At 38.7% G+C, this 19,976-nt stretch overlaps 2 protein-coding genes across 3 annotated transcripts; one reads left to right on the top strand and one right to left on the bottom strand.

Moving 5' to 3' along the window:
* The first annotated feature begins 1,562 nt into the window (after positions 1-1,562).
* LOC136782126 (protein Wnt-5b-like) lies at positions 1,563-18,589 on the top strand. 2 transcript variants are annotated; one of them, XM_066741322.1, is made up of 9 exons: positions 1,563-1,753; positions 2,376-2,757; positions 10,187-10,269; positions 16,475-16,740; positions 16,853-17,033; positions 17,514-17,625; positions 17,710-17,812; positions 17,919-18,086; positions 18,281-18,589. In XM_066741322.1, exons 3-9 carry the CDS (start codon positions 10,193-10,195, stop codon positions 18,466-18,468), a joined length of 1,095 nt encoding a protein of 364 aa, XP_066597419.1. In that variant the 5' UTR covers positions 1,563-1,753; positions 2,376-2,757; positions 10,187-10,192; the 3' UTR covers positions 18,469-18,589. The 2 variants fall into 2 exon arrangements, with proteins under 2 accessions (XP_066597419.1, XP_066597418.1); XM_066741321.1 differs by having other exon boundaries at positions 2,376-2,761.
* Positions 18,376-19,953, bottom strand: mRpL18 (mitochondrial ribosomal protein L18). Its single transcript, XM_066741323.1, has 5 exons — positions 19,658-19,953; positions 19,462-19,575; positions 19,033-19,383; positions 18,583-18,970; positions 18,376-18,505 (listed from the first exon to the last, which is right to left on the bottom strand). The coding sequence occupies exons 1-3, from the start codon at positions 19,846-19,848 to the stop codon at positions 19,146-19,148; spliced, it is 543 nt and encodes a 180-aa protein (XP_066597420.1). The 5' UTR covers positions 19,849-19,953; the 3' UTR covers positions 18,376-18,505; positions 18,583-18,970; positions 19,033-19,145.
* Between the last annotated feature and the right edge of the window lie 23 nt (positions 19,954-19,976).

Here is a 19,976-nt window from a genome sequence, read left to right as displayed (position 1 = left end):
TGAAATATCGGGCTTATTACTGGTGAGTGGTGAATGATGGGAGGCAAGGAAGGAGGGGAAGAAAGATGAGTAGGGAGGGGGCTCAGGCGGGAAAAAGTACGTAGGGACCGAAAGAAAGGAGCTGCTAATTGACGCACGAGCGATTGCACGTAACGGTATAATTAGAGAGAAGAATACGTGAACGTGAAGTCGGCTAGCTGGCAGTCGGCACCGGTGCAGTTCAGGAACCAATGAACCGTCCAAACGTTCAACTCAACCCACTCCAGCCCAAGAGGTTAGATGTACAGGGGGGGGGGGGGGGGTCAGGGAGCTCGAGCCTCGAGCAGGGGTTTTCAGAGAGATGGTGCGAGGCGAGCTCGGGGGAAATATGGAGGGGGATCTACCGACTGGGCATCCTGGGGAAATATTACTGGAGGAGGGCACCTGGAGCGCTGAAGTCTTAAAGGGGAAGTGGCAACCTGGGCATCTGCTCGGCCATGCCAAGCCAACCAACCAGGGAAATCTTGCTGAAGGATAAAACTACTTAAAGTATACTACGGGATAAGTCCTGGAGGTATATAAGCTACCTATTTAAACAGCCCAACAAGACGCAACTGCAGAAATAATAAGTACCTGAAAGTGTGAGAAAAAACCTGTCGAAGGGTCGATACTAACGTTGAGAAGAGAAAAATGGGTAAAATATTTCAATCATCCATTAGAACCATTTTAACGCCAGAAACATTGACGATAAAATTCTGATTTTTTGAAACTGAACTAAGTCTGAATGTAAATACCTAAAACTGTTCACTCGTTTAATTAACGTCTATTTAAGATAAGAAATGCAAGATTACTGAAACAGCACATTATTACGATACACAGTAATCTGCCGGACAAACAATCTAAAATGAATTGGTTAAAAAAGTTCCAAACAATGTATTCAAAGTTACATTGTTGTGTACTAATAAGTGCTTTGTTCTTGAACAAAAACATGACGGATTCTCGGTAAACCAACGACTGAAGAATTACAAAATACATCCACAGAACAGAAAGATTGAAACAAAAAGGCTAATAATGTATACGAACCGTTGAATAACACATGAAAATCGGAAAATTGATATTTTCAAAGAGATTACTGCGATAAAATCGATTTGATCGGAAGGTAGAGATATTTGAGTGGATTCTTTCGCGTTCGTGGGGCTAATTAAAGGGAGGAAGGCTTCAAAGGAGACAGGAGGTAGGGTGGGGCTTGCGGGGAATGAAGCAAAAAATTGATGTGGTCCAGTCGGAATGCGACATAGAAAAATCTGTTCTAGCGTAGGAACGTGGGGTTTCGCGTGCCCTTGGTCCTCCCACGAGGAGTCGGGGGAGACGAGGGAGGGTAAGGAGGTGGAGTTGGAGAATGAGGAGGAACGGAATCAGGAGAGGGAGTAATGGGGAACCGGTGGTGCCCCGGGGAACCAGAGCGCGCCGACTCCCTTTCAGCATTGGTGCTGCTGCTGCTGCGAACCCAGCCTCCGGCCAGATACCATACCACACGAGTCCCGCCAGTCCACGCCAGTCTCTCACTGTTCTTCAGCGCGAATGCTTCTTAATAACGCTCGGCTACCTTTGCTAGCTAACAAATTATATAAACATTTATCCGCCGATATCGTATAAAGCGTCCTATCTTTCAGTTTTATTTATTAAATTGTGACTGAACGACTCGTTAGTTTTTCATCGCGATTTCAGCTGGGTAACGAAAAAAAATTTCGCTGGTGGAAATCGCATTGAACAGGTGAAGATTTCTCCTTTCGCCCTTTTCTGCATTTCTTACAAAATACAGTTGACAGTACGAAATTTACAAGATTCCTTTCACGAAATTTAATTGTACTTTTAATTATTGCCTTGTGATTTTCAAAATGGGAATTTTCACGTAGAAAATATTGAGAATGGAGAGGTACGATTTTGATAAATATTTATGGTGGGTTAGCAGCAATAAAAGATGAAGCTGTACTAAAAACACCGCGGGTTTCTCACTTGGTGTAATTTTGCCCTCCCTGGTAAATCGTAAACTTCGAATGCTTCAGTCACGACATCGCTGGTTTGGCCGAGAAATTTATTTTAAAAAATACCAAGCTATTGAGAAATTTGCAAACAATTTTTTATGTACAATCATAAAAGTTTGGCTGCATTTTTTTTATTGAGCGATCACCATTATGTTGCATAAGAGTTAACTATGTTTTTAGAATGTTTTAAAAACGTTGCTACGTTATAATAATTCTTGATTAAATTAATTTTCTGTTTATGTTCTTGTCATTGATACAAATTTGAAGAAAAGGGAGAACATCTAATAAAATAATAATCAATATAATTGGATTTTTGGGATCTCGGAATGACGAATAATTGCTTTTTTTTAGGTCGAAGGAGGAGGGACAGAACGAGTCTGATGTGGGGAGGAAAAACCAGCGAGGGATTGCAATGAGTGGAAGAGTATCTGAGCTTGGGGCCAGGGGGCTCTTTGGTGTCGCACCTGTTCAGGTGTCCCGCAGGTTATATAGCTACCCTGCACCCGCAACCTTCGCCAGTTTGTAGCTGAGCCTCTCCGCATTCTCTCTGATCTATTATCTCAGCACTACCCGACCATATTTCTTCTAATCTCTGATTGTTCAAAAAAGTTACCCAGTGAAAAAACTACAGTTTCAATGAGTGAGTGATAAAGTGACCCAACAATTGTGACATTCTTAGGAATAAAACTGGTAACGAGTGTTAAACAAAAAATCCATCAATGGCTTCGAAACAGTAAGTAAGTGAATTTGATCAAAGATATTTATCAATATTTTTTATCATTAATGTCGTTAATATCAATTTAGTTTAATTATTTCTTAAATGTAGCATTTGAGAAATGATTTTTAACTATAATTATATACATGTGCATCAGTTAGACTTATTATTTGATCCATTTCAAAGTTTAAGACTTTGAAGGAATTTAATTATTAAGATAGAAACTGATATAATTGTAATTATTCTACAACGTTGTTCGACTCATCGGTTTAATCAAAGATTTGGAGAGATTTAAAAGAGTGGAGATTTTTATTTAGGGATGGAGCTAACTAGGTGCGAATATACATAATATCTGATGAGATGAGATGAGATAGGAGCCGACGGTGATCGACCGGATTTCAAGAGAGCGAGTCTGCAAATTGGCATTCTCATGGTGGCAGTATACCCTGAACAGGAGAGAGATATCGAAAGGGAATGAGAAAAAGAAGGATGAAAGAACACAGAGATCCTCGTTCAAGCTTCAAAGGGTCTTTTTTACGAATCGCGACCGACTCTGAGCATTCCTTGGATTTTCGCGGTTGACTTTTCGCTATTCTGTGGTCTGGCTTGCCGGAAGCTCAGCATTGTTCAAATCTACCATTAGTTTCTTTGCCAAAGCCGAGCCAAGATCAAATGCTTATCTTTGCTTTTTAAGAATAGCATTGCAATGGAATGTGTAGTGTTGGATAATGCAGTTAAAACTGATCAAACATGCAAGGATGAAAACAAAAGAAAAGTGAAATTACAATATTGTAGTGAAAGTTGCTTAAAAGTGTTATAATATTTAAGTGAGGAAGAAAATGAAATCAGTGTTAATAAAGCAGTGGTGAACAATGAAGCGAGGTGTGTTTTTGGTGATTAAAAATGTCAGCTGCTCGTGGTTGCCCAATGAAAAAAGATGAAGCGAGTAACACTGATCCTTTTGCGATATCCTTATAAGTCATGTAATAAGGGATGTAACTTTTGCTTGGTGTTTTTTGCGATTTAATCTGCTGGCTGTTAACCAACAGTACTTAGCTCGTTTTGGTAAGTAATTGTTCCAATTAAGTGTTGATACATTCGTGAATATCATCGATCAGTTTTCTCAATGTATTATACTGTAATGTTTGTATACCGTTTGAGAGATTTTCATCCTCCACTTGCTATTCGCAATGATTTCGTACAAATAAATTTCATAGGAAGAAAAGCGTAGTTTTTATCAAATTCACTTGTTTTGTCTTTCTTAGTTTATACCACCTTGCACTGCTTTGCAATATAAAAGACCTTCTATAACGGCCTTTTAACGCAAAACTGGCTATATTCCTTGAGGAATTCTTGAATAAGAAGAAAAAAGAATCCACGCTCGTTAATTATATAGCGAAATGCCTGATAATATTATCAGAGCAATTTGTTAACCATGACGACTGATACGAGAGAGGATCAGTTATCATGCAGGAAACAGTCCGAGATAAGCTTCTCAAATTCAGCAAGTTTCCCGACAAGGCTAATTGGACCTTTCTTTCCAAGATTAACGATTTCATAATTGCAAATCGTTTGGATTATTATTTCACTTTGTTGATCAAGCAATAATTACTATTAGGAACACACGCGTATCTGCTCCATTTGCCAACTAATGCACTGTTCAACTTTAATGTCACCTGGTTTAATTTATGAACACTACCAGCTTGCTTTCTTATTTACGCACGCTCCATTTTCTTCCCTTTTCTTCCACCTACGATATTGCATCCAATCATTAAAGATTAATCATTATTTCATGAATTAATCCAGGAAATACACCCGCACTTTGTGGATCATTTTAAGGATTCATTGCTATTTTTAAGTAAGAAACTATTTTTTACTAATATACTCTAAAATAACGAGAGGATAGAGTGCATTTGTCAATAATACTTTACAAATGAGGTGTACAAATATCAGTTTATAAAATATTTGGAAATAAAGTGGAGGATGGTATAAAATCCATCATAGAAATTCTTTCAAATGTTTATTTATTTGATATTTTTGTCGAGTCTGACCGGAAATTCAAGTTTACCCTCGCGAAGTTTGAACTGGCTGGTCACGGATGGTGGCAGTCAGGTAATCTGGAGGGTCTACAGGGCAAACACCAAGATGAGCGAGGAGAACAGAAATCGAGATGCTCGGGGACCGGCAATTGAGCCAGAATTTTCAGTCTCCGGAGACCTCGATGCCCGACCAAGAGCGAACAGGCGACAGCTTAATAAAAGGGAAGAAAGGAATAAAGAAAACGACACAGCATCAAAAATATCAATTGACCCAAAATCTGTTCCATTGTAATATCGTTATTACCTTTCTCAAAATAGGCTATAAATAAAAAAGTAGCCCGAAGTATTGATTATTGCTTTAATGAGGAAAAAAAATTTCAAACTTTTACTTCTCGCAAAATCTATTTTATTCCAATCATATCTTACTTTAATGTTTTACGTATCAGTGATTGTATAGATATAGCTTTTTATTTAGTATAACGAGAAATTATTTTTCAGTCATTTATTAGAATCTCATCCTAAAGCATGATAATTGTAGGAAATAATTAGAAGTAAATAAATAAAATATTTCTAACGCGAAATAGAAAATTGAAAATAGTTTTTTGGTAAATTAATGGTCGTTGCTGGAATTTTTTAATTAAAAATTAGCGGTTACTGGATAAATTAGTGCGGCTGAATGTTAATAGGGTATCTTCACGAAAGAGTCGTAAAAGTTATGAGTTATGGCTTAGCTGTGGACTTCCACTACTCACGTGCATTACATGTAAGAAGCGATCATTACAAAGTTAAAACCTTGTCTTTCATATTCATTGTTCAATTCGTTATTTACCTTTTTTCATTTTCTTCGGACCAAACTTTTGCCAAATGCCAGTGATTCTTTGTTAATATTTATATATAGTTCCTATTCTAAAAATAATACATGAAAGTATTATATGTTATCTCAAAAACTGCAGATCGTTGTTCAAGGATTTCCACCGATAATTCGATGAATCCTGCTTTTAGGAATATCAATGTGGATTATTATCTTTAACGACACGTTTGATTCCGAGTATTAAAAGACTCACAAATGCCCCACAATAGCATCGACAATTTTGTTGTTTGCAATCAACGACCATCCACACTTTACCTGAGCTTTCCTTCCCATAGTTACTCCAACTGAAACCAACCAACTCTACTATACACGCTCTCACTGACCAGCTCACAGACACAAACCTCTTTTCTTTTACCTCCTCCCTGTAGTATAAGCATTCTACAACCCTATTTGCTCTACCCAAGCATTGAAATCTCCGTCTATATACTACATCCACGACATCATGTAATTCCCACATGAAAGAATTTCAACATTTTCACAAGCTTTATTATTATTATATATCTTAAGACTTCACTCTGATTCAATTATAACGATAACAGATAGAACATTATTTTATCAAAACTCACACATTGAGTTAATCCTAAGTGATCATAGTATAAGTTTAACAGCGCCGAGCTCACAAGACACACTAGTGTTAGTTTCCAGCTAGCCAAGCTCGTTAGCAGCGACTTAAAATTAATGCTAATCCAACATGCATAATAGAAAGATATACAGGGTGTCCAAAAGAAATGCGTCGCTATTGCTAAGAGTCCAAAATAAAGAAAAGTCTGTTGAAAAATGGAGAATGCTAAAAATTAGCACAATATAAGAGAAATATATATATATATATATATATATACATTCAGCCAATCAGAACATTTTATACCAGTCGTTGCTAATATTTCTTGAAAATTCACAACGACGATTAGTTTTAATCGTGGTGCTTTAGCACGTGGTACGAGTCCAAGGATACGAAATGAGGGACTAATCGAGTCCGGTTCGCAGGACTCCAAGGACCTTTTCGACAACCCACGAATCGAAACGAAAATTTAAGCTCCGATTATATTTCAACAGTCCTCGCGACGCCTTAATTATTCGTAGTACGAAATTTTCTACAATTATACAGAATTAACTCTCTTTCATTGATTTTGATTAATAAGATTAATTTTATTCTCAATAAAATGGTAATTAAACTCCATCACTTTTAAAGCATTATTAGTTTTTTTACCTAGATAAAAAATAATATATAAGAGAATATCCGACGAGTTTTCTGTATTCATGAAAATTTGAAGGAAATTTCTAGAAAAAAGAGAAAGGGCACAGAGAAATTTTTCGTAGATCCCTTTGCATTGCTACAGAAAAATGAGGAGAGATTATCCAAGTTTCGGGGGGTTTCGAATGGCCTGAATGTGGCGAAAGTGGAATGAATGGTAAAAAAGAGGACGAATGCAAGAAAGAAAAACCTACGAGGGCTCGTTTAGTGGTTTACGAGTCTTGCCATTGGACCAGTTTTGGAATTTTACTACTAGTATTAAAATGCACCCACGTATTCCTGGGAATGCGATAATAGTGGATATTTATCGGCCTTGAGCTTCCAGGATCTCCACGATAATGGCCTTAATTAATTAGCTCCCCTATGCCTATTTACATTTAACACAAACCACTCGGTATAAATATTGGCCCCATCCACTTAATTTCAATTAAACTTTTAAAACCCGACTATATCGTTATAATATTTTAATCAACCTAATCACGCTCGATCAGCAATTAATTAATGACAGTGCTAATAAGGGATATCAGTCCAACTTTTCACCGAAGTAATAATTAAACTTGATAAAATATTTAATAAATATACATGCAATTATTGGACAATGAAATATAAATCAAGGAAGATTATAGGAAAGAACACTGATCCATGACTTTTGGGATCAGATTAAGATAACGTGGTGTAAATCGTCGAATGGAATATGACAGCAAATTTGGATGAATGGAGTTGACGAAATGAGAAAATTGCGAAAAATGTTGAAAAGTGAGAATTTAATTTTCTATTTTTAGAGTGTGTCTGTGGTGGATAATTGAAGAATGAGTTATTGTATAGTTATACCGAAGGATTATGGAGATTTTAAAGTGGAAAAATTGAGATTAGTGGAGGCGACGAATGAAAATTATGATTATGGCTGGGAAAAGAGTTGAAAAATGAGAGAATATTTGTGTATGTTCAGAGTGTGTCTAGAGTGAGTAATTTTAGCACGAGTTATTGCATAGCAGTGCTGCAAGGATTACGAGGACGTTAAAGTGGAAAATCTGAGGTGAATAAAGGTGACGAAGGGAAATTTTAAATATAAATAAGAAAGATTATAGACCAAGACACATCGTTCGTGTATAATAATTAAAATCGTACCAAAACAATATGCCCTGACAACATTTTTCCCACCTCCCTAAGATGCAACTTCATCCCAGCTTGAAAAAATTCTAAAATCAGCGAATCGTAGTACCATATGTGTGGGACATAGTTGAAGGGTCTGGACGTTGAGACATTGAAGAATAAGGTTGAGTGTGTCGATCACCCAGTCTATCCATGGTGGGTAATTTAAAGATGAGTTATCGTATAGTTGTATTGTGTAAGTGGGGGTTGCGGGGACCTAGGTAAAAACGTGTAAATGCGTGTTGCAGTCCTATCTAGCCCACGCGATCGCCTGGAATATCAGCCGGTGTGTATAAAATGGGTCTGTGATCGCGGTAGGAATGTAAATGGCGCGGAGCGGGCTCGAATTATCAGCAATAAACTATCTTGCTGGCGTGTTGAACAAGACATGACCGCCGCCGCCGGTCGCGGTAGTTTAAGCAGCACCGCTACGTTTACCAACCACCCCCTCCTCCACTGTTCACAGCCGCAGCTTTATCATTTTTCACCTCTTTTTTCATTATCCTCGGCGGCAAAACTGGCGAGCGCCGCCGGCCCCGTAGCCCCCATTAGCTTCGCCCCTTCTCACCTCCCCCTCCCCCTCCCCTACCGCGTACTCCACCTCGCGACCTTATCGAAACCAGGAGATCGCTAAAATTATCCAGAAAGCAATATAGGAGTCCCACAGGATTCCCAATTAAGCAACAATTTTTCCCAATTATCTCTCGCCACGACAAAAATCAACCAATGAGATTTTTGAAGGGAATTTCTGGAAAATCTTACAGCAGGGATCGTATATAGTTTGGAATAATAAATGTTCTAATTTCTGTCGTCGTTGGACAGTTTTTTGTCGCGATTATCGGAGATTTGTGTCCAAGTGGTGATTCTTGTTTTTTGTTTGCTTTTGGAATATTTTGTTTTAAAGAGAAGATTTTGTTTCGTCGACGCATCGAGTATTCCAAGGATCTTTATCGGATCGTATGGATATAATTAGCTGTTTACGAGGGTGCAGGGTTGATTTTACAGGACGAGTTGGCGTATTTGAAGAAGGAACGATGGTGGGTAGAGGGGCAAATGATGATGGTTCGTCAGAGATGATGAATGTCTTCCGCCACAGGAGCATAAAAGAGGATGGCGCGGGGTGCGGGAGGGGGAGCTACGAGGAAGCTCCGAGTCATTTATGAGGATCCTGCGAGATCATTTCGAGCCTCTGGAACAAAGGATCTATATCTCAGCCGACGCCAATCAATTCTGTGCTATTATTTCTCTTTTGTGCCCATAACGTGGTTTTTCCAATTTCTGGTGTCCACGCGTTTCTTCCCTTTCTTTCTTAATGATATTTCGCTTATATTTATACACTAGAATTTATTCTTTTTCGTCGCCCGAATGCGTTCCCAATGGAAAGATAGTTTTCCACTGCTATCGACAATATTAAATCTCAATATCAAGATCAAATAAATTTCTTGCTAGAAATTGGTGCAAGAAAATTGGAAGGAGAAAATAATAATTCGTCTTTTGCAAGTTGGTAGCACAGAAAAAAAAAACTAAAGAAGAAACGAAGTATCGAAGAATTATCATCCTTATGGTGCACGAACGTCCAATAGGAAGATCGATTAAAACTGATGTAATATACCATATATGTTATGGATATAAGGTTGAACTCGGCAATATTTAAGAGGAAATTAATTAGGAGGAAGTCCTGCAGTGTGGAAAATAAGAGGGAGTTGCTTTATCGCACAAAGGGGTCGATTTCCTGAAATTAATTTGCCGATTAGGAGCACGCGTTTAATTAATCCGAGAGAAATGGTCCTTAATTATAGCCAACTCCTCCGCGGGGAGCAATTTTAATCTGGGATTACTCTCTCGCGCTCTTACACGAGCAGCAAGGCCGGTAAGTTTCGCCATGTTGGGATACGAGTTTTCCATGGAGAAAAATCAGAATCCGCTGTCACGTAGCATTTGGCGATTTATCCAGCGAGGATAAATTCCTGTTCGCCGGTGGATTTTAAAAGATTGCCACCTATCTGGAAAGTCTAGTAATTATATAAAGTAAATTGTGTTCTTTTTGTCCCTACGAGTCTTTTTCTCCTTCGGAACCACCCCATTATCGCTCTTTGTCCTTTTCTTATCATCAGTTATCATGTTTTGTTGCAGGAAAAAATGATGCTGAACAGTTCGCTATTCCTGCTGCTCCGCTTGCTGTTAATTGCATTCGCAACAACCGCTGCAACTTGGATGTAAGTTTTTCTTATTTTTTTCTCCCTCACGCACACAGTTTTCAATTTTCTTGTTCCGCGTTTTTAACTATTCTCGTTTATCCAGCGTCAATGATCATTTTTATTCTTCGCAGCGTCCCGCAGGAATTTCCTTGGAAATTTTCGTAGACAATTATAACATTTGTATCCGTTTCGTGGTACGTGGCCAGGGACGTACAAATCCGTGGGTTGGCGAGAGTGTGTCCAATTTTTGAATCAGTCTTCCCCGACTCACGACCGTTTCACGGTTCACAGAAAGCCCGTGAATAATCGCCCAACTCCCAAACCTTTGTAATCCCACGACGATCTGAATTTTTGCTTTCAGGACTCGATTCTCAACGCACGAAATGCCCCTTCTGCAACCCCAATTGGATTCCCTCGCAAAATCCCCGGGTGCCCGAGAACACTTCCAAAGCAAACCTAACCTCAAAAAATCAAACACTGACACTCGGGCGAACTTTTTCAACTGTTCTTTTACGAGAAAGTATATAAATTTTCTTTCAAAGAATCCTAACTTTCGTGAGGAAGATTTCTATCCGACGGGTTTTTTGTGGAGGTAACATTTTTTTGTGTATACAAATGAAGAGAATGCTGAAAGTTTAACCTCTTTGTCCCGAGAAGAGGATACGACGCACTTTGAATAGTATTATTGACACCGTGGGTAAACAATAACATTGCCAGCGTTACTGAAACAGCGTGCGTGAGAAAGAAGCACGTACAAATACTATAATTGCGTAGAAGATATTTGTCAAATAAAAGTCTCCACCCTCCACACATCCACTTAATGATCGAATAACGATGCGTGAAAAGGTTTCTCGCGACGTTGTAGTTATAAAGCATAAATCGTGTGTCGGGGGGGGGGGGGGGGGGATTCCCCGATATTCGCGAGGGCCAAGTGAATCGGAACAACGAGTTTCGTTTCGTGAACTGTCGTACGCCTCGGACCCCCTCTTCCGTTCATGCATAAATTCTCTGATCGATCGGACCTTCGCTGCGAGATCGTTCCTCGCGCTATCTCACCCCTCCGCAGAAACTGTATTAAGTTTTCGACCTTGAAGAAGGATAATAAATCTTACAATTTAGTCCAACCATGGGGCACGTTTAACAATCGATCATCAAAATTTCACCGATAATTATAAAACGGCATAAAATTGAAGAAGAATCGATAAAAACAGTCGCTATATAAAAAAATACCATAATATTGCACGATGTTTAATCAATATTTGCATAATTATCCTAAAATTGCTTATAAATTTATCGATGACCGACCTGCGATAAACATAATTGAAAAAAAGGTGAGAAAGTAGGTGGAGAGTATAAAATATGTAAGTATAGCAAGAGGGAGAGGTTAGCGACCTTTTGGTCAGTGGCGAGTGAGAAAGGAGCGAGAGTTGGATTTAATGAGACGAGACGAATCGATGATTTAATAAACCGAATGGATTTACCAGGGATAAAAATAGAAGGTGGGCGATGAAGATGATGAGCAGCCAAGGGAGGAGCGCTCGAGTGGTTGTAGGCTGCGCAACGACGTTCTTCGAGAACCACTCGAAAACTTGTAATTGTTTGTATTGCAAATATTACAGGCTCGCAGTGTCACCCTTTTCTCGGACTTGACCGGTTTTCTCCTCGTCTACCCTCGAATCGTGTCTCGACACGTGTTTCGACAAAATTATTCTCTCCCAAGACCCAACGAAGAGTACAAAAACCACCAAATCCCAGCTTACACCTACTCTAAACAGTATTATATCCCATAAATATCCCCGGAACATTCCGTGAACGTACGCTTCGACTCGGGCCTATTATAAACACTCGAACAAACGCGGACACTCCCTCCGACTCGAAGATTCTTTATTTTCCGTATTAGAGAAAATTTTCTATTCGTACAATTTCGTTTATCCTTAACGCGGACACTCGATTCTGTCGCTCGTGTTCTGTTTTATCTCTCGCGTGGCGCGCTTAGTGCCAGGAACGTTCCTGCAACGTTCCTGCAACGTTCCTGCAACGTTCCAGCCACTATATTGGTTTATTTTCAAGAATTCCCTCTCTCTCTCTCTCTCTCTCTCTCTCTCCCGTCCACCTTTTTTATTTCTCCAGTAAAATAAGTTTCTACAGTTTTCTCCTCGTAGTTTATCGGGAAAACTGGCACCAAAATTGAGAATCGTGCAACGACAGGAGATACGAAATGTACGCACGAGCGTAGACCCTGAAGAAGAGGGAGAGAGTGGCAGGGATCCAACGTCCATCATAATTTTTCACCTACATGACCCAACCAATACGATAATATACGAGCGAGCTAAACGATCGGCGCTTGGACGGAGGAAGAAGGCCCGTAAACGGAGGAAGGCTCGACGAGACACACACGTGAAGATATTTTTTCGTTTCGTGGCGGACCACACGCGGAGCTAAATTAATTCTGGACCAATTAGCGAGCGATAGGAACGACGGAACATAACCGCCTGGGGGATCGTCCACATCCGACTTTAAGGCCCATTGTGACGTGCGATCTTAAGCCGATTTAAAGAGGATTAACCCCCTCCTAACCTTATTCCCAACCCCTCCCACAAAAACCATCAATCAACCCTTTAACCGGACTCGAGAAAATTTTCTCTGATAACTCAAAATCTATCCGAGCATTCGTATATCGAACTCAACCAGGTTTTCCACTCTATATACGTATATATATATACAGAGTACACTTTAGAAAAACTGCTTCTTTGGAACGCAAAGTCCAATCCGGACCATCAATCTTCCTCCTGGAGCTTATCAAGCGTCTTTGTCATGAAATGCCAGAGATAGAGAGAGATAGGATGAGATTTCGTGTATAAGAATTTTAAAGAACTCGAAAATGTATCCTGATGATAATTTTATAGAATTTTGGAGATGAAAATCTTGAAAATGAATTAACGTTGATGCTTTTCTTTGATCAATTAATATTATTAAATTTTATGATCGAGTTAATTGCAATTGTAACGAAATTTGTTTACAAGATTTTATATTAAAAGTTATATAAACAAATCGTTTTTGATATAGATATAATTTTAATAAAGACAATAATGCTGATTTTGTGTGAAAAGATGAGAAGATTTGAGAATTTATCGCGAAGATGAAGCGAGAGATTCACCCGAGGACAAAAAATCGAAGCAATTATTGGAAGATATACGTTCTAGCTTAACGAATGATGTCGTTATATTTGGCGTGATTACAACGTGTAATTTAGCTCTTTTCGGCCAGGTTGATAATTTTACCAAAGGCGAATTTATAATTTATTATGCGCTGTATAATGTAATAACGCAAAGCTATATCTTCATCGCAACAACCTTTTATCCTTGTCATCTCTGTACCTCCCTTCTCTCTCCTCCTCTCTCTTAATACATTCGTGGGTCTCAATACCATCACACAAATTCCCTCTTTTTTCAAACCCCCAAACTTCGCTCCTTTCCACTCTTATTTTTAATAATTTTCTCGCGAAGAATAATTAAAAAATTCTTATGCTCCAAACTTTTAAAAAACGATACACACGTTACATTAATTTCCTTTGAATAAAATGAATCGTTGACGCGTAAATTGTAATTTAATTTGTTTATGCCAAATGAAGATGAAAATACGAGTTTCCACACTGGGACGTTCCTCTATACAGGAAGAGCTTGAGATTGATTTTATGCTCGAGAATTAAATGCAGCCTGGCAAAAAAGTGTTTGGCTTATCTTTGGACGGTTCGAGGAGAGGATTATAATGGCACAACATCCTGTATAGAAAATAACGCGCCACAGCAACCACCACTTTCTCTCTTTCCGCGTGGGCAGCAAAAAAATTGCCCGAGTCCCTTTTAATCTGCCAGCCCGATATTTCCCGTCGACTTGTAAAAACCCTCGGCCTCCCCGCTATCTAATCTCGCTGCGAAAAATTCAGCTTTTAATTAAATCGATAAATTTTCTGAAATAACAAAATCCCCACTTTTGTGCAAAAGCTGAGTAAAAAAAAGTCGATAAGATGAAGATAAAGTTGGAGATGAGAAAAAATTGTGGGATTCTCGGTGACCACGTGTATACATATATAGTACTATTAAACGAGGTGTCATGAATTAAAACAATATGTTCTATAAATTACATTTGAAAATTAGAAGAATTAAATTCGTGCAACAATTTATAACAATACAATTTTTCGTTAGATTTAAAATGCCTCGATGTAACAGGTGAAATATATATATATATATATATATATACAAACTGTGTGCCCTCTCTATTTATCTATCAACCTATCTCAATCTATCCCCATTCCAAGAGAATCCCATTAATACTTTCCTCATTCTTGCTCCGTGGGGCCTTTGGCTATAACTTTTCATCAACTGGTCACTCCTTTGGTGTTCCCTAATTTTGCCCGAGCGCGGACAAGAAAAAACCTGTAAAAACTCTTAAAATTTATCGAGGCAGACGAGAATTCCTTTCGTTTCTCAATCGACGTTTCGCGATCGCTCCGAGCGATCTCCATCGGTCAAATTTTTCATCGCTGATATCGCGACGTACGCGCGCAGCATTTTTCCAAGCTGCTCGAATCGAGGCAATTTTTGCATCGATTCGCAGCTAGAACGCTCAGCGGCGCGGCGGATTCAGGCGTATCGAGTTTCTTCGGTGGTCCGACTGAGAAGCGACGAGGTGCACGAGGATAATACGCGCTGGCAGTCGAGATCGCCGCGCGTGGAATTTGATGCCGTTGTGGCATTTTCTGTGCTCGATCATCGCACTCCGTTGATCCCCAAAACGATCGTCGTTAAAAGGATCTCGATTCTCGGCCACGGCTCCTGCTAAATTTAACCAAATCGCCGTGACCAATCTCGGACACTCTCGAGCAGCCACCGCGGTGGTGTAGCCTCTCCTGCTGCTGGGACGCCCGTGTTTCATCCACGAATCTCGCAGGGCGCAGCCAGTTGCCCTTTTCCCTCACGAGGGCCACTGATGAATCGGCTACTCGCGTCTGCGAACTGTTATCCGATCGTCTGGTCGAATGTAATGGAAAATTGTTGTAACGCAAAAACTGGTGATCAACGTGGAGCCCTTTAGTCGTCGCGCACAGTCCAGGACAAAAATAAATCATTAGCTTATTTCGTGTGGAAAATACAAAGAAATTCAAAGTAATCGAAGCGAAATGAGAAGAAGGGGATGATTGGTGTGAAAAACGGTTGAAATATAGAGAGCGAACGTGCGTAAGAAGTAAATTGAGGGGTGGGAGTCGCCCACGATTCGTCGAGGCGAATTTCTGTAATCGGCGTGGCGAATCTCCAGCAACGGGGACCGCGTTGGATGGGGGGGGGGGAGCAGCGTCCAGCACGTTCGTCGTTGAGATCTCTGCGTGGAGGGAGATGCGTGCACGTCCAAAGCAAACCATGCACAATGCCCAACAAATTAACCCTCGAGTCTCTCTTAATGGCCAATTTTCATAAATATCGTACTGCTCCATACCCCACATCCCCGATAGATTCGCAACACCTTTCACCAATCCTACCTCCCATTTTCTCTAAAATAATCCCCTTCGCTTATTCGCTCGCAAAATCTTTCAATAAATTCGTGGAATTAACTTCCATTTCATTTGTAAACTTGAGTCTACTTCGTAAATCGTGGGATTTGTTTAATATCATGGATTCGAGCGTGTTTCGAGGCTGGTCGGAGTGGAATATCATGGAATTCTCGTTTTAACCGTAAATAACACTATAGCATAAGTGCAAGAGGACAGATATCACTCGGATGTGAATGGGCGAAACTCGCACAAAATTACAAATCAAAGTCCCCTAAACGATTAGAGGAAACGTCGATTTTACGCGTGAATAGAACATTTCACACAGGTATATACATTATTGAAATTTACATCGCTGCATCTCGTAATACAAAACTAAAGTACATCGCATATTCGCTTCTACTTGTGTACAATTGAACGCATCTCGAAATTCAATGAGATTCACCGTAATTTTTCTCAATTACCGTTCGCCACATTCTTCCAATAATTCCAATCGATTCCTCGAGTACATCGAGAAAGAGAATGGAGTTTGACAATTTTTGCCTCCTCGATTTATCCTGCCTCGAGGTAAATAATTATGCTCTGCTGCGAGTAGCCAAGTGGGATGATGATTTTTGTTGCTCGTGAGAATGTTCACGTTGGCTGTAATAATGATGTATTCGCGCTTGTTTTGTTGCAGAAATGTGGGCTTGCAGCATGTTCCACAATTGGAGACGGCTCAGCTGATGGAGGCGTACGAGGTTGGTGCGTCGACGATTTGCACGGGCCTCAAAGGTCTTACTCAAGGCCAAGGGAAGCTCTGTCAATTATCGGTGGATCACATGCCCAGTGTCGCAAAAGGCGCCAAAATTGGTGTGATGGAGTGCCAACATCAGTTTCATGACAGAAGATGGAACTGCTCCACTGTTAAAGATGAGAGTGTTTTTGGACCAGTGCTCAAAATAGGTGTGGACATTTTTTCTGCTGTATATAATGCTAAAAAATTGTAAAATATATGTGGTTGATAAATTTTTAGTACAGAGCCAGATATTATATAGTGGATTATTATCTGTTTCAGCAAGTAGAGAAACTGCTTTCGTTCATGCTATCACTGCTGCTGGAGTTATGTACTCTATCAGCAGATCTTGTCGAGATGGTCAACTTTCATCCTGTGGATGCTCCAGGGGAAGCAGACCTAAAGAACTCAATCGAGACTGGATATGGGGTGGTTGCGGTGATAATTTAGAATATGGATACAAGTCAGTTCTCTTCTAGCTTTTTAAATTATTTCTCTCTCTCTCTCTCTCTCTCTCTCTCTCTCTCTCTCTCTTTCTCCTAATTACATTCTGTATTGTTCGATATTGCAATGTTTATACTGTAAAGTTGTTTACTGATATGCAACTAAACGGTGCGATGTTGTTGTATCGCGTATCAAATCTGGATGATATCTTAGTTTTCGTTGTTCCGATATATGTTTATAAATATGTTAAAATATTCTGTTTTATTGTTTATGTTTCCTAGGGAGAGCACCACATCTTTTGTATCGAGTCATTTGCTCCAGCAATTTGATAATAAAAATTCCACCTTGCATTCCACTCCTGTGTCTTTTACTCAACTTCAGTCTTATAAATCTTTTCTTTCCTTTGTTATTCTATTTATACTCGTCCGGCACTCAAGTGCAATAGTCTTTTATAATCGACTCACTGTAAGACTGAAAAAGAATCATATCTTTATTCCAGATTTACGCAGGCCTTCGTGGATGCGAAGGAAAGAGAGAAAAAATACAAAAAACATACCAGAGAGCTTGGGAGAAATCTAATGAACCTTAGAAACAACGAGGCTGGACGAAGGGTAACAATACTAACAATAATTACAACAAATGTGTGAGCCAGTACAATCAACATTAATAATGAATAATTGTAATATTTTTGACAGGCTGTCATGAGAAGGTCGAAGGTAAACTGCAAGTGTCATGGAGTTTCTGGAAGCTGCAGCTTGATTACTTGCTGGGAACAACTTGCACCGTTTCGAGAAATTGGTTTGTACCTGCTTTTCATTCATAAAGGCTTTTTTACCGTTCAAGGGTTTCCTCCATCGAATCCTTGTAGCTTAAACAGATTAACGAGACAATTCAATATTCACAGGGGATTTCCTTCTGGACAAATATGACGGTGCCATTGAAGTTAAAATAACAAGAAGAGGACGTTTGTCCATCAAAGATCCAACTTTTTCTGCACCTACCCCGAATGACTTGATCTACCTTGATGATTCTCCAAATTACTGCCTGCCCAATAAAACTCTAGGATCGCTGGGTACAATGAGCTTGATTTTTTTGTACTTGAAATTTCAATATTGACTGATAGATGCATAACTATCAGGCGATTCTGTAGATAAAGTTGATAGAATGTTTCTTCGATGATAATTAAGAAAAAAAAACAAATTGTTTCTTTGTGAAACAATCTTCCAATACTGATATGTTTCTATTGAATAATTCACATTTTTGCAGGTACTCAAGGCCGAGTTTGCAATCGAACTTCCTCTGGAATGGATGGCTGTAATTTGCTGTGTTGCGGTCGGGGCTACAACACGCAAAAGTCCACGCTGAGAGAAAGATGCGAATGTAAATTTCATTGGTGCTGTTTTGTTGAATGCAAAACTTGCGTAAAAAGCATCGATATCCACACCTGCAAATAAATCTCCGACACTCGTGTGGAAGCGAATATTTTTCTATCTACAATTGGAAAAGAAACCAATGTAGAATAGGTGTATTGTGTATAAACATACCAATTAATTCTGCGTTATACAAACGTGCGAAATGTATCTGCAATCTCCATCAATTTTCAAAAATATAAATAATTATTTTCCATGTATATTTATGAAGGAAAATCTAAAGTGAGACAAAATCATGAATCTTGGATTTTTGATCTTCGCTTTACCAGGCCTATGATGAAACTATGAAGTTTTGAACGTCCTGAATTTTATTTACATAAGAGTAAGAGTAAAATAATATTTATAATCATGGCACTGTGTTCATGAACGACAAGTCCTTCTCTAATTTAAGCTTTTATATGGATAAGGTGTAAATTATTATGACTATTTATTTTCTTCTAATATTACTCTATATAAATGGATCCATATTAGTCCACTGTACTGTATTGTTTTATTTGATGAAATGTTGTCTCTTAAATCACATAGACTGTAAAAAATAATTAGTATGCAATCATCTACATAAATAAATCTCATTTTTAAGAGAATTACCTCATATCCCTCCAATTCTCCTGTCATCTATCATTTGAATTATGGAACATTTTCTTAATTATTGTACATAAAATTTATTTACAAGAAATTAATTATTTACAATTATCCACTAATTATGATTCATTGACCTCCCATGGTTTTTCTGGACGTTCTGAATCCCATGGATTCGGATGGAAATATCTAGGAGGTTCTTCAAGTGTTAAGCCACATTTTATTAATTCTTCTATTAGAGCTTCCAATTTCCCTCCTTTTACTGGCTCAAGAAAACATGAAAAGCAATATATTCCACTTTCCAAACAACGTTGTCCCAATATACGACCAATATTTATGTACGCACTTATATCAGAGGTCCTGATAAAACAATAAACAATCTAATGATTATGATGTCTTTTTAACATTGAATAATTTAATCAAAATATATGTAATTACTTATAGAGATGTTTCTTTATTGACCATTCGTTACTGGAAGCAGATACCACTTTACCATTTTCAAAATGTATTATGTCAGCATTAACAAACATTTTATTTCTGACTACCTCCAACCTAATAAAAAGTTATTCATTTTTATACTATACTAATTCTTATTTACGTAATACTTAACAAAGCTTCTTGAGATTGTTCTTACTTATGCCAGTATTCACGGTTTCGTTTATCCAACCAATATCCAGCAGGTTTTCTGGCTATTCTCAGTAACTCCAAGTTTCTGGGATTCCTGTTTTGGACATGCGTGATATTTTCCAATAATTTTGCATTTTCATGTATCTGCCTTTTTAAAACCGAGTTGAAAACAGATACATTTCGTTGTGCTCTAAACATTCTTTTCTGTTTTCTTAAACGGCAATAATAGCACAACCCTATTTATCTAATCCACTCAATAACCGCTCGGCGCTCACCCAATTTAACCTAAAATTCTTTAAATATGCACTAACAATACAATTAATATA

Source organism: Prorops nasuta, unplaced genomic scaffold, assembly GCF_024137725.1.
Source record: "Prorops nasuta isolate Cenicafe-Biocafe unplaced genomic scaffold, Cenicafe_Pnas_1.2 PNAS00025, whole genome shotgun sequence".
Lineage (NCBI taxonomy): Eukaryota > Metazoa > Arthropoda > Insecta > Hymenoptera > Bethylidae > Prorops > Prorops nasuta.
Note: the sequence above shows the minus strand (reverse complement) of the source record. Positions and strands in the feature narration are given on the sequence as shown.